The 13652-nt window shown below is 45.9% G+C and overlaps 1 protein-coding gene across 3 annotated transcripts in view; it reads left to right on the top strand.

The window, feature by feature from the left end:
* The window catches only part of ZNF346 (zinc finger protein 346), a 28227-nt gene extending 18237 nt beyond the window's left edge, over nucleotides 1-9990 (top strand). For 2 of the 3 annotated variants that reach the window (XM_082380552.1, XM_082380553.1), the window contains exons 6-7: nucleotides 6119-6212; nucleotides 8545-9990. In XM_082380552.1, the coding sequence (XP_082236678.1) occupies nucleotides 6119-6212; nucleotides 8545-8632 (182 nt within the window). In that variant the 3' untranslated portion in view covers nucleotides 8633-9990. Of the gene's footprint in view, nucleotides 1-3389; nucleotides 3584-6118; nucleotides 6213-8544 lie in introns of those variants that run through there. The other variant, XR_014241403.1, reaches the window with a different exon arrangement.
* The last annotated feature ends 3662 nt before the right edge of the window (nucleotides 9991-13652 follow it).

The raw sequence follows: 13652 nt of genomic DNA on the forward strand, positions 1-13652 counted from the left end.
TCCCTGTCATCCACATTTCCTGTGTGAAGGCCTCAGCAGCCTCTGCCAGATTTTATAATGTCCTCAGAATCCCTCATCTCCCAGCAGCTAAGGCCCACCTGTGTCCCTGGGATAGCGTGGTGAAGGAGACCACTCTGACTCAGAACATTAGCTACTGCCCTGACCTCCAGATACCAGTCAGCATCACAGGAGTGAGCAGTCACAAAAAGTTAGGAGCCCTTCCCATCACAGTAGCTACTCACAGCCTATAGTAAGGGTGGGGAGGGGGAGGTTATTATTTTCTCTTTCAGTCAGCAAATATTTATTGAAAACCTGCTGCATTCTCTCATTGGGGTATAGTAGTGACCAAATCTGATACAGTCTCTGCCTTGTGGAGCCTACGTAAGCATTGGTGTGGGTCCCCAGGGCTTCTTCCCCAGGCCATGAAGATGCAGCACCAGACAGACAGCACCATGGCATCCAGGTGCAAGGAAGCTCTTGCTCAGAGCCATCTGTGCTCTTCCCACAATCCTGGAGAGGTGAACACCCAGATGCCATAGATGTTCCAGACCACATATGGGCAAGGGGAACGATCATGCCTCTCTAACAACCCCCCAGACCCCAAAGCACCATACAGCACAGGCCGTCCTTGGGCAATACTGACTGATGAGAAGGGTGCAAAGTGGTGGCTATGCAGCAAGGGGGAGATTCCTTTAGCAGGGTGCCAAGGATTGCCTTTCCAATGCCTTTGAAAGACCCTCTTTTAGAAACCTCTTCAAAATCAGAAAGGAATGACTAATATTTATTTACTCTTCCTACATATAGGCAGTGCCTTTCCCTTTAACAGGATCAATCCCATATGCTGAGGCATCTGGAAACTTCAGAACCAAGCTCTTCAGAGCCCTGCTTCACGATATAGCATCCAGCTAGCACAACCCAGTGTTCTCTTGCAGCTAACCCTCTTTTGCTCCAGTTCCTGCCCCAGCTTTACTCGGTCCTGCCCTGGTCGTTCCCTCATTATCTCTTTTCCACTGGCAGGACTGAGGCACTGCAGTGTTTCAGGCTGCTTATCTTAACTTGTGTCCATTCTTTTCTTTTATCTCAAGCCAAAGCCTCCTTCTTGTATTTACCCTCCTCCATTTATCTAAGCTAAATTACCGTATTTAATCCTAGAACTGTATCCTGGATCCTTTTTTCTGGCTTAAATCATTTGACTTCATCACAGATCAACTAAATTCTTTCATGAAAATCTAGGTGGGGGGAAGGGGTATCACATCCCACTTTGATATTAATATATACATTATAATTTGATCCCCACAGCATTCCTATAAAATACTTGTGATTTTCCCACTTTACGATAAAGAAGATGAGACTCAGAGTGACTTGCTCAGGTCGTACAGCTGATATGACCTGATGTTAATAAGTGACAGCATCAGTAGGGGTCTGTAGCTCTGTCTGGTTCCAAAACTTACACTTCTTCTCCCTGCCTTCAGCTCTGAGTGTACTTGGCTGTAGGCTCTCCCGAGTCCAGGATGTCAGCAGAGACACTGAGCTCTCTCTGACCCGCTTCTTACTCACAGAGGTGGAATGTTGACCTAGGGTGTGCAAGCAGTGACTTCTGCTGACAGGGGTTCTGCCCTAGCAAAGGATTTAGGTTGTTAGCAGCTTGGCTTTTCCCTGCTGGCTTCAGTCGACCCTTGTTCATTCGTTCTTTCAGACAGTCAGTCATCCTGCACTTACCAATGGCTGCTGTAGTCCAGGCCTTAGGCTAGATGCTCTCACATTTAATTACCTGACTTAATCCACACAACAACTCTGTTGTGCACATTTGATTATCCCCATTTCACAAATGAGGACATTAGGATCAGAAAGATGAAATTGATTTGTTCTGGGTCCCACACTAGGCTGTGGCAGCCAGCATTGAAACCGAAGTCAGGTTCTGTGTTAGGTCCAGAGAATAGTTTCCATGGGGCTTCTGGCAAGTGTCTCATGACAAGTATGGGTCAAATGTGAGATGACCTAGAGTATCCAGATCTCTCCCACCAGGGGTGGATGCAGCATCTACCAAGCAGATTAAACAAGTCTTGGAGTTTGCTTTATACTCCAGGCTCACATTTCTCTCATTTACTCAAGAATGTCAAAAGTAAAACCTGCATATCATTCAGGTCGCCAAATCCTTCCAGCCACCAGAGCTCTCAGCATCCCCTCTGGGTTACATAAACAAGGCAGGTATTGTCCATATTCTTGTGGAGCTTAGAGTCTAGAAGAGAAAACAGGCATTGAGCAATGAACTACAAGTGTGGCAAGCTTTAGAAAAGGAAACAAACAGGATGCTATGAAGATAACTTAAGATAGGGGACCAGGGACAAGAGAGATAGTGTGGGGCAACATGATGCTGGGGAGATGAGCAAGTATCTAGTCATGGCATTGTGGGTCATGTTAGAGATTTGGACCTTTATCCTAAGAGCATTGGGAAGCTATTCACAGCTTCAGCATTATTAGATCATTCTAGATACAAAGTGGAGAATGGCTTGCAATTAGGGAGGAAGGGTAGTGGAGAGAGACCAGCAGTGAGACTATTGCAATAATTCATACTGGAGAATATGGGAGGCTGGACTAAGCAGTGGTAGAGGTAGACAGGAGTAGATGGATTCAAGAGGTAGGTAGGAAGTAGAATTGGCCATCCAATGTGAGAGATGAAGGAAAGGGAACAGTCAAGGATGGTGCCCAGGTTTAGTCTGAAGCCATTAGGTGGATAACCAGGTTTTGGCAGCTTGAGTTTAAGATGCCCACGAGATATCAAAGTAGAGATGTTCAAGAGGCAGTTGGATATATAGGTCTAGGCCTAAAAGAGAGGTCTGGGTTAGAGATATTGCCATGTTGGTAGGTCAGAAACTGTTAAATATTGGTAGTTTCATATGTTTTAAGCTAATAAGTGGTCATTGAAGTCAGAGAAATAAAAGAGATCCCTTAGAGAGTTTAGAGAGAAAGGAGCAAAGGATCTAAGATTGAGCCCCCTGAAAATTCTGGCACATGCTACAAACATGGATGAACCTTGAGGACATTACGCACAGTGAAATAAGCCAGTCACAAAAAGACAAATCCTGTATGATTTCATTTGTATGAGATATCAAGAGTAATCAGACTCATAGAAACAGAAAGAATGTGGTTGCCAGGGATTAGGGGGAGGGAGAAATGGGGAGTATAATGGGTGTAGGTTTTTAGTTTTGCAAAATGACAAAGTTCTGGAGATTGGTTACACGACAATGTGAAGATACTTAACATGATGAAAACACAAATTTCTCTAACCCAGAACTGTCCTTTACAATTACTGAATTGTACAGTTAAAATGGATTAGATGGTAAATTTTCTGTTATTTGTATTTTACCACAATTTAAAATAATAAAAAGAAATTTAAAGAGAGAAAGAAAGAAAACCAAGATTGAGCCCTCTGGAACTGCCAGTATTAAATGGTGGAGGTCAAACATGAGACAGCAAAAGAAACTGAGAAGGAGCCACCAGAGAAGAAAAATCAAGAGTGCGGCATGCTGAAAGCCAAGGACGGGGAGACTTTGAAGAAGGAAGGAGTCACCAGTTCTGTCAGGTGCTGTTGAGAGGTCAAATATGAAGAGGCCACATAAGCATTCATTTTGTCCATTAAATTTAGATACAGGGAAGCCTCCACTGGCCTCGGAAAGAGGGCGTGTGTGTGTGTGTTTGTGTGTGTAGGGGGATAGGTTGCAAAGTAATTGAGAGACAAGGAGATGGAGAAGCAGTTGTAGACAGGGCTTTCCAAAGTCTTGGCAGTAAAAGGGAGGAGATACAGGTGCTTTTCCAAATAAACCAGATGTTTAAAAATCAACTCTAGTGACTTATACTTCATAAAATCACAGGGGTAAACCAGAATATCAAACATGTAAAATGAAAATGGATGAGTGTGGGTACTGGACAAAGCTGGTTTTTTAGAAGCAGCAATGAATTATTCACTTGCCCCAAATGATGATTTGAATCTAGCTTACAGATCAGTAAACTGTGTGCTGAGATGTACCTCGCATAGGAGAGTCCGGAGACCTGTGGTGCAGAGGGGAAAATGGGGGCTTCACAGACCAGAGGGCAAATCCCAGCTCTGACCCCAGGTCAACCACTTGACCTCCCTGAGCCTGTTTCCTGCTCTGAAAAATGGAGCTAATCACCTATCTTGCAGCACTGTTGTAAGAATCCAAGGGCATAAGTATCCAGAATTTTGGCATGGTGCTTGGTGCTTAATAGATGATAAGAGTGGGCTGTTGTAATCTGGGCATCAGTGACCCTTAACCATTGGTGGTTGTCACCCCCACACCAACTTCAGGTTCAACTCCGGACCTTGTGGGGAGGGTGATCCTGCTAGTCCGTTATGCATCTTTTCCCTGTTAGTATTGAACCATTAATTCTGGCCTTCAGTGTCTAAAAAAGGCCTGAATTCTGATTGCAGTAATTTTCCCCTTAAATGCTTTAAAGGGATGTGTCTTCCAGGAAATACCTGAAGATACAAGAGAAACAGATGTAGCTGGGAATGTCTGCTAGCTTATTGGATTAGAGGAGATCGTTGGTGTTCTCAGTAGCTGCAGCTGCCATGGAAGGCTGGTTAAAAGATACTCTCCACCTCTTTGCCAGCATCACTCATGGAACTCATAAGAGTGATGATAAGCCAAAAGTTCACATTTATTGCATACTTACTATGTGCCAGTTGCTTTTATTTGAATCATTACAATAACCTTATGAGGTTGATACTAGTATTAACCTCATTGTATAGGTAAGGAACCTAAGTCTCAGAGAAGCCCCACTTTTACAAATGAGGAAACCAAATCCCAGAGAGATTAAGTAACTGGCCTGTGGTCCTACAAGTAAGAAATGATAGAGCTGGGATTTGAACCTAGGTGATCTCACTCCAGAGCTGTGAGACTTCAGGATGGCAGATGATTCAGAAGGTGTCAGAGGGGGGCTTCCCTGGTGGCGCAGTGGTTAAGAATCTGCCTGCTAATGCAGGGGACATGGGTTCAAGCCCTGGCCGGGGAGGATCCTACATGCCGCAGAGCAACTAAACCCATGCGCCACAGCTACTGAGCCTGCGCTCTAGACCCTGCTCGCCGCAACTAGAGAAAGCCCACATGCAGCAACAAAGACCCAATGCAGCCAAAAATAAATACTTTTTTTTTTTTTTAAAAAAAAGGTGTCAGAGGACTCTTGAAGTCACGTGTACAGTCGCCTGTCTTGCGCAGCTAGACCTGGCATGCTGAATAAGTACAGCCTTGGCAGTCAGCCAAGCCTGCTTGCCATTTACTAACTCTGTGTTCTTGGACATGTAACCATGCCTTATTTTCCTCATCTATAAGAGAATAATGATAATGGTTTTCACAGAATAATTATGAGCACCAATCAAAATTATATGAAGTGCATGGCCTATATCAGGCACTTGGTAAACAATAGCTGCTTTTTATTGTAAGTATGATGGTTGTGGTATAATTGGTTTATTGTTGAGTAAAGCTGAGGATCAGAAAGGGGAAGGGATTTAGCCAAGGTCACGTGAATGCAGAGCCAGGAGTCCAGCCCCATATCTTGGTTCCTGGCCCATGCTCTCTCTGCTAGACCATGTGAAGAAAGGCCACTTTGTCATTGGAGCAGCCCTGGTAGTGAGACAGGGTGTCTGTGAGCCCCATGGTAGAGAGACAGATTGATTTTGCTAACAGGCCTCATTAATTACTGTTACTGCAAGCCCAAAGAGAGTGGCACCTTCCCAGAGATCTCTTAGCTAAAGGCATCCTTAATGAGGCTACTTAGCACAGTCAAGGTGGAAAAAACAGTTACATCAAATGTCACCTCTTTGTTCTAGCAATCTTTTATTTACTCAACAGACAGCTACTCTGGACCAGGCTCAGTGCTGGGACTGAGGGCACAGAGGGGAACGAGGAGGTTCCCAGCCCCAGGCATACATGTGCCCCCTGAGCATTGAGGCCACTGGGATTCTTATCAGGGCCAATCACCTAACCTCACCCAACCCATCCATCCTCAGAAGGGCATTTGCACATGCTGTCAAAAGCAGCAGTCCCCAGGTCCCTTCTTATTGGATAACTAAGCATCTTGACTTTTATGTGTGTTTCAGCCGGGAAGGGCTACGCCTGCAAGACATGTAAGATAGTGCTGAACTCCATAGAACAGTACCAAGCTCATGTCAGCGGCTTCAAACACAAGAACCAGTGAGTAATCATACTTTGAAATTCAAGGGCCTGCAGCAGGAGCTCAGGGCTTTGGAAGCAGAACAAAGCCATGGTACTCCTTGGCTAAAAGGGAATCCTGGCAGTCTTTTCTGCCAGTCAACAGAAGCTCAATCAGTTAACAGAAAGTTCTTCTCCCATCAGCTTCTCCCCAGCCTTTAGACCTGTTGGGCTGAAGGTTTTAGTAGAGAAACATAAACAATTCCCTTGGTGGTCTCCTAGATTTTTTGGCTGTTAGCAGTCTGACTAGGGAAGCTTCCCCACCCCCACTCACCACTGGCCTGAAGACCTTAGTCTTCACTGCCATCAATTATGTGACAAGAGCTCCCTCTACTGGTTATTACCAAATATGACCAGGTTCTTTCATCAAATATTGAACACCCTCTGAGCGGTAGCCAAGACAGACCCAGTCCCTACTCTTGTAACCTAACATTCTGATGGGAGGAGACAAACAATAAGCATGTAAACAACCAATAATTACAAATTGTGATAAATTCTTTGAAGGGAAGAGATTAGCAGAGTCATCTGTTCATGATAATCTTGAAAATGACTAACATTCTTTGTTTGAGCTCCTGGTCTGTTGCAGGCCACATGCCAAGCAAATTCTCTCAGGTAATCCTCACAACAATCCTGGGAAGAAGGGGTTATTACTCTGATTTTACAGATAGAGGCAACCACCGTTCAGAGTGGTATTATGAGGCAGAGCCATAATTCACACTGAGGCTTGTCTCGCTCACAGCATGCTCCTCCAGGGCATCATGCTGACAAGGGGGTTGTGGCGCCATATGATGTAAACAGGCGAGGTCCTGCCGGGGAGGGCCCACATGGTTCTGTCCCTGCCTCTCAGAAGGGAACTGTGTAGTGTGGACAGTGTGCCACAGCATAACCTTCTGAGATAGGAATTATCCCCGTTTTACAGATGAGGAAACAGTTTCAGGCAGGCAAGTCTGCCGAAATGATTGCTTTGACTTTGGTGATTGGTTCTGCATTGCTTACAGAGCCGAATGAATAAAATTGGTAGGAGCACAGAGTGTTGGGGTCAAAATATCCTTGGTCCTCTCTGCTCTGCCTGAAGTCTCCTCTCCCACACTGTGGCTTTATTGATAGATATGTCTTTAACTGGGAAGACTCTTGAGGGTCCTCTTAGATATGGACTTGAGACAAGCCCTAGCAACCTGGCCTGTGTCTCACTCCTGTTTCAGCATACCTCCCTTGCAGCTTGGCTGGTGGCAATTTTGTCAGACAACGTGGAACCAGTCTGAGCCCTACCCTGAGGCTACCCAGACTTGAAAATGCTAGTGTTGTTTACTGTTTTCTTCCTACACTTCCCAGCTGTGTGACCTTAGGTGAGTCAGTAAACCTCTTTGAGTCTCCAATTCCTTTTCTGTAAGATTATAGTACAATTTGTTGAACACCTAATTCAAGCTCATTAATTTGCACCAGCAGCTCCAAATTAGGACCCCACACACACACTTTACAACCCAAGGAAACCGAATGTCAGGTAGATTAAGTAACTTTGCCCAAAATCTCATAGTTACTTGGAGTCAGACCCAGGATTCAAACCTCTGACTTCAAAGCCCATTCATTTTGCTCTGCCATTTCCAAATGGAGCTCATTATCCTCACCTTATGGGATGATATAAGGGTTAGAGATAATATATGTGAAGTTCTAGTCCCGATAAGGGGAGCTGTTAGAGATAAGCTTTCCTGTTTTGAGCACTGGGGCTACAGTAGGAACCAAGCCCAATGCTGTTGCCTGATCCTTTGGATCCCCCTCTGGTGGTAGAAGCAGATCCTAAACAAGTCCATAAACATATAAGACAATATCAGGTGGTGCTAGTGGGATAGGGATAGAAGAGCCACTTCACATTTCATTCCATGTGACGGGGAGAATGGTCATTCTGTACCGTCTAGGTCATGTAGGGCCCTGTAGGCAGAATAAATGATTTGGTATAGAGGAAACACATGGGCTGCAGTCCTGAATCTACCACACTTAAAAAAAGCTTACTAAAAAAAAAAAAAAAAAAAGCTTACTGTGGGCAGGTCACTTATACTTTCTGAACTTTAGTTTCCTCATATGTAAAATGGGGGTGCTGGTCCCCCCCTTGCAGAATTAGCATGAGAATGAAATAGGATACTGGAAGCAAGACACCCAGCCTTGTGCCTAGCATGCAGTGGCCCTCAGTAAAGGAGAGCTGCCCTGCTTATTACTCCATGCCCTGGCAGAGCTGTGCTATCATTGGAATAAGCTACCTGGAATACCATCACAACCACTACAAACTAACCCTGTGCCTTTGTTCCTTCTCAAATTACAGGTCACCAAAAACAGTGGCATCACCTCTGGGCCAGATTCCCATGCAAAGGCAACCCATTCATAAAGACTCAACCACCTTGGAAAACTAGAGGTGTTTCTGTCCAGCACCCCAGGTTGAACCAGCCATGAGCCAACTTTCTGTGACTATGGTCAGCCCTTGGCTCCTTCTTCCTCCCTTCTTACGCCTGGAGAATACACAGGCCTGAGGCAGGAGTGGACCACAGAGAGCCTCTGATTGGTCCAGGCAAATCCACCCCTGCTCCTCCCCTTTGGAATGGGCCCTGTAGGTCAGGATAAGGGAAGCAGAGATCTTGACAGGACTTGGGGTCTCCCAGAATGGTAGTTTGGAGGATGACCTTTCCCCTTCCCCAGCTCCTCTGGGCTATATGTCATGAGGCCCCAGGCCTGTCTTTCCTTTGCAGGTCAGTTTTGGACCAGTCCCTGCAGCTGAAGAACTGAGCTCTCCCTGGGCTCTAGGTATCTCCAGGGAAACCTGGAGCTTTCACGCCAGACCTTGGCCTAGGCAGGAAAGGGCAGATGGAAGTGGCTGCCGCATGGAAACTTGAAGTTAATATGACACTCCCTCTCCCCCAAAAGAGTGCAAGCTTTCCTGAGCCTGGGATCAGATGCTGGCCAGTTGTACAGATTTCTGCCAACTGTGAAGTCTCCTTCTAGAGCAATGACACAATCCTGGCAGAGTATTGCTATTCCTCTTACCACCCATTCTCCACAGTTCCTGAATGGTGCTAAGAATCTGCAGCAAGTAGGGACAAGCTAGAGCCGAAGGAGGCCTCAGTACCCAGTGGGATCATGGAAACCTCCAATAGAGGCCTTTCCCCTCCTCCATCAGAGGTGCTCTGACACAGGGTCATGTGGGAAGGTCCCCACATGCAAATTCCTTGATGGTTCTATACCCTTAAAAGGAAACTGCCTTGTGCCAGCCAGCTCAGAGGTTAATTGATGCCCTTCAGCCCTGCTAGCCCTCTCCTTCCCCTTGTGCAGCAGACCACCTGCCCAGGTTGCTGTGGTGCTAGTCCACCCCCATCATCCACCAGGAGATTCTGGGGACCAAGGAGCAGGATGGGCCCCTAAGGGAAGAAAAGAGCTGGTGTAAGTTTCTGCAGTGAGGAAACATACGTTTCCCTGGCCCCACACCTAGATTTCTCTAACACTGCTGTGTTTTATGGCCTGGGACTTCACTGGGAGTGGACTTTACCTTGTAGCTTTCAAACAGGAATTCCAGGGAGAGTTACCATCTGAGGTCCCTCTTCACTGGGTCAAAGAAGCCTGCAGCTGCTCTCGTGATCTCCTCCCCACACTTCCTGCCCCTTCGCCTGTAAATGCCTTTATGTATCGTCGGGGGGGGGGGGGTGTGCTTATGCTCTATCTCTTGGTCACTGAAGCATCTAAATAAACAATTTCTCCAATGAGCCAGACTGCAACTTAACAGACCTGGGATTTGGATCTAGTTTGTGTGTCCTTACCTTCACCCTCACCCTGCTCAGACTTCCAGCACCCTAAATACTGATTTTAAGACTTGGGACAGAGACAGGCATCCCAGTTGCCTGGCAGCTCTGTAGAAAACTTCCAGATGCCCTAAATTCAATACAAGCTCACCTGCTCATCCACCTCCCCCCTGTCCTGGAGGGCCTCACAGAGGTCTTCAGAAGGTTTAAGCTGGGAGTCTACTTTGTTCAAGATGCTCATGTGGCTGCTGTGTGGAGAAGGAATGCAGGGGAGCAGGAAAGGAGACAGACACACAGGGAGGCCAGAATGGCAGCGTATCCAGTATGGCTCTTCCCAGGCTAACTCCTTCAGGACAGAGACCTAGCCTCATTCATCTCCATTCCCCTAATGTACAGAGTGGTGTGTCACACAGTTTGTTGAATGAAAGAATGAATGAGGATGCATAAGAAGGGATGGCCTTTTCCCGCTCAGCTAATACACAACAGTAGGTTTGTTCCATGGGACTTATCATAGCCCTGGTGATTCTTGGAAGAACCTTTTCCATGACCCAGAAATGAGCTGGGAAAGGAGTGCATGTGATGGAATCAGAAGCCCTTTGTACAATGTTTGTTTCAGACAGCTAAATTTGAGGAGGGTGCCCAGGCAGCCTCAGCTCCCATCCTTCACTCAGCAAACCGTTCCTGGGCACCTGCTCTTCGCCAGCTGGGAGAGACCCTACGCAGCTCTCATCTTCTAAAGCCTAGACTGCCTTAGCAATTTCCCCAAAGTCCTTCTACCCCACCCAAGATGTCACAGTCAGCCCCGTCTACCAGGCAAGGAAGTGAAGGGCAGAGAGGTGAGTGAACTGCCATACTATGAGCCCTTGACCTGCAGGACCTCTTAGTCTAATTTTTTTTTTCTTTTTTTTTGGCCATGCTGCCCATGGCATGTGGGATCTTAGTTCCCCGACAGGGATCGAACCTGTGCCCCCCGCATTGGAAGGGCGTAGTCATAACAACTGGACAGCCAGGGAAGTCCCAGGACCTCTTAGTCTGGATTCAGGAGTCCCTGCCAGCTGTGTGCCCAGCCCTGTTGGCCTGGGGATGCAGAAACGAACACTCTCTTGCCCTTGGGGAGCTCATACACTGTTAAAGATCATTATGGCAATAATTAGAGGGTTATACAGGGTGCTGTGGGAATGCATAAGATGCAGGCACTAACTTAGCCAAGGGTATGAAAAAACTGAAGAAGTTGGGAAACTAGCATTTGATCTGTATAACAACCTTTTGAGCTAGGTGATGATATTCCATTTTATAGGAAAGGAACAAAGCTCAAAGAGGTATACTGATTTGCCCAAGGTCTTGCCGCTAAGAAGCAACAACATAGAGAGTGGAATCTGGTTCTCTAGATTCCTAGTCAAGAACCCTTTACAGACAAGGACAGAGTACTTCCCACATGACCTCTGGGCCTGCCTCACTCATCTAGCATGGCCATGGTCTCACAGAGCAAGTAGCCACTTGGCAGGGGCAGCAGCAGAACCCACAAAACAGACTGGACAGGGCTCAATGGTTATTCTATATTCCAAGCCCCACACACACCTCTCATAATTTTACCCAAGATTCCTGGTATATTAGACTCTAGTTGTAACTGTAAGAAACTTAGGACTATACTGGTGGCGCAGTGGTTAAGAATCTGCTTGCCAATGCAGGGGACACTGGTTCGAGCCCTGGTCCAGGAAGATCCCACATGCCACAGAGCAGCTAAGCCTGTGCACCACAACTACTGAGCCTGTGCTCTAGAGCCCAGGAGCCACAACTACTGAGCCCACGCACCACAACTACTGAAGCCTGCATGCCTGGAACCCGTGCTCCACAGCAAGAGAAGCCACTGCAATGAGAAGCCCACGCACTGCAATGAAGAGTAGCCCCCGCTCGCTGCAACTAGAGAAAGCCCACGCACAGCAACAAAGACCCAACGCAGCCAAAAATAAATAAATAAAATACATAAATTCAAAGAAAAAAAAGATAAACTCTAAAACAAAAAACATATACCAAAAAATAGGCCAAAAGCAGAGCACCAAAAATCAAAGAATATAGAAAAAGAAATATAGTGAATATAACAGAATCTAAGAAAATTCAACTCAAAGCTATATATGAGAGACTGTGTTATAATAAAGTGATCCAGAATGGCTGAAAATGAAAGGTCTAGAAGATAATGGTAATCACCTAAATCTGAATCTCTCCACGTATCATCCCAGAAAAAACCACAAGACCAACAAGGACCAGAAATAACACCATCTATGACCAATGCCTTCAGCATTATTAGGAGACAAAACATACCACAAACTTCAAATAACCAGCGAGCAGAGAAATAAACAACCAATTCTAACAGAGCTCCCACTGCTGCTGCAAGTCTGTGAGTACACAGAACAGAGAAAGGGAAGGCTTAAGAGACTCCATGAAAAATAAGAAAAAGAGATGAAAAACTTAAAGCACAGACAAAATCACCTTCAGAATTAGAATGTCCCACACCAAGTAGCCCCCACTGGCCGCAACTAGAGAAAGCCCGCGCATAGCAACGAAGACCCAACGCAGCCACAAAATTTTTTTAACTTAAAAAAAAAAAAACAAACTTAAAGCAGTTATCTAAAAAAGGAAATTTATTGATTCACCTAATGAAAAATCCTTGTACAGGGACGGCTTAGATTCAGGTTCTGACACTGTCATCAGGAAGAATTTAATCTCACTCTGCTTTCCTCTGTGTGGCCTCTTTCCTGGGCAGACTTTCTCCAGAAGGTGGAGATGGCCACTGGCAGCTTCAGGTTTATATCCTGATAGATTGGTAACTGCAGTGGAAAGAACATCTTTCTCTTGGTTCCGACAAAAAATTCTGGAATTGACTCATTAGCTGGTTTGGATCTGTTCCCATCCCTAAACCAATCGCTGCAGCTAGGGGAAATGGTGCTCTGATTTGGGGCCTGGGAAGGAGTATCCTCCACCTAAAACACATTGACTGAAAGAGGGAGGGATGTGCATCCCTAAAAGAAGAAAGTGTGGAGCTCCTTCTGTACTAAGGGAGAAGAGTGGATGTGGGTGGGCAAAAATAACTGTTGTCAGCCGTACTCAGTGATTATCTTTACTTGACCATTTCTTTAATTTTTTGAGATACAGCATACATTCAGTAATGTGAGCCAATTTTTAGAGTACAGTTTGATGAGTATAGTGTATACACCTGGGCAGTCGCCCTCCAGATCAAGATATAAAACATTGTCAGTTCCCCAGAAGTTTGCCTTGTTTCCCTTCCTAGTCAGTATCCCACAGAAATAAACACTGTCTTGACCTCTATCACCATAGATTAGTTTTGCTTGCTCTTGAATTTATAAAAAGGGACTCATACGTACATCCACTTTTGCTCAATATTATGTCTGTGAGATTCTTCCGTGTTGTGTGTATCAGAAGTTCATTTTTTTTTAAAAAGTTCATTTCAGGGACTTCCCTGGTGGCGCAGTGGTTAAGAATCTGCCTGCCAATGAAGGGACACGGGTTCGGTCCCCGGTCCGGGAAGATCCCTTTCCCTCTGTGAGAACTCCCTTGGCCACAGAACCAACTACTGAGCCTGCGCTCTAGAACCCGCGAGCCACAACTACTGAGCCCACGTGCCACA

This window comes from Balaenoptera borealis (genome assembly GCF_965194805.1).
Source record: "Balaenoptera borealis genome assembly, chromosome: 2".
In the NCBI taxonomy this organism is placed as follows: Eukaryota; Metazoa; Chordata; class Mammalia; order Artiodactyla; family Balaenopteridae; genus Balaenoptera; species Balaenoptera borealis.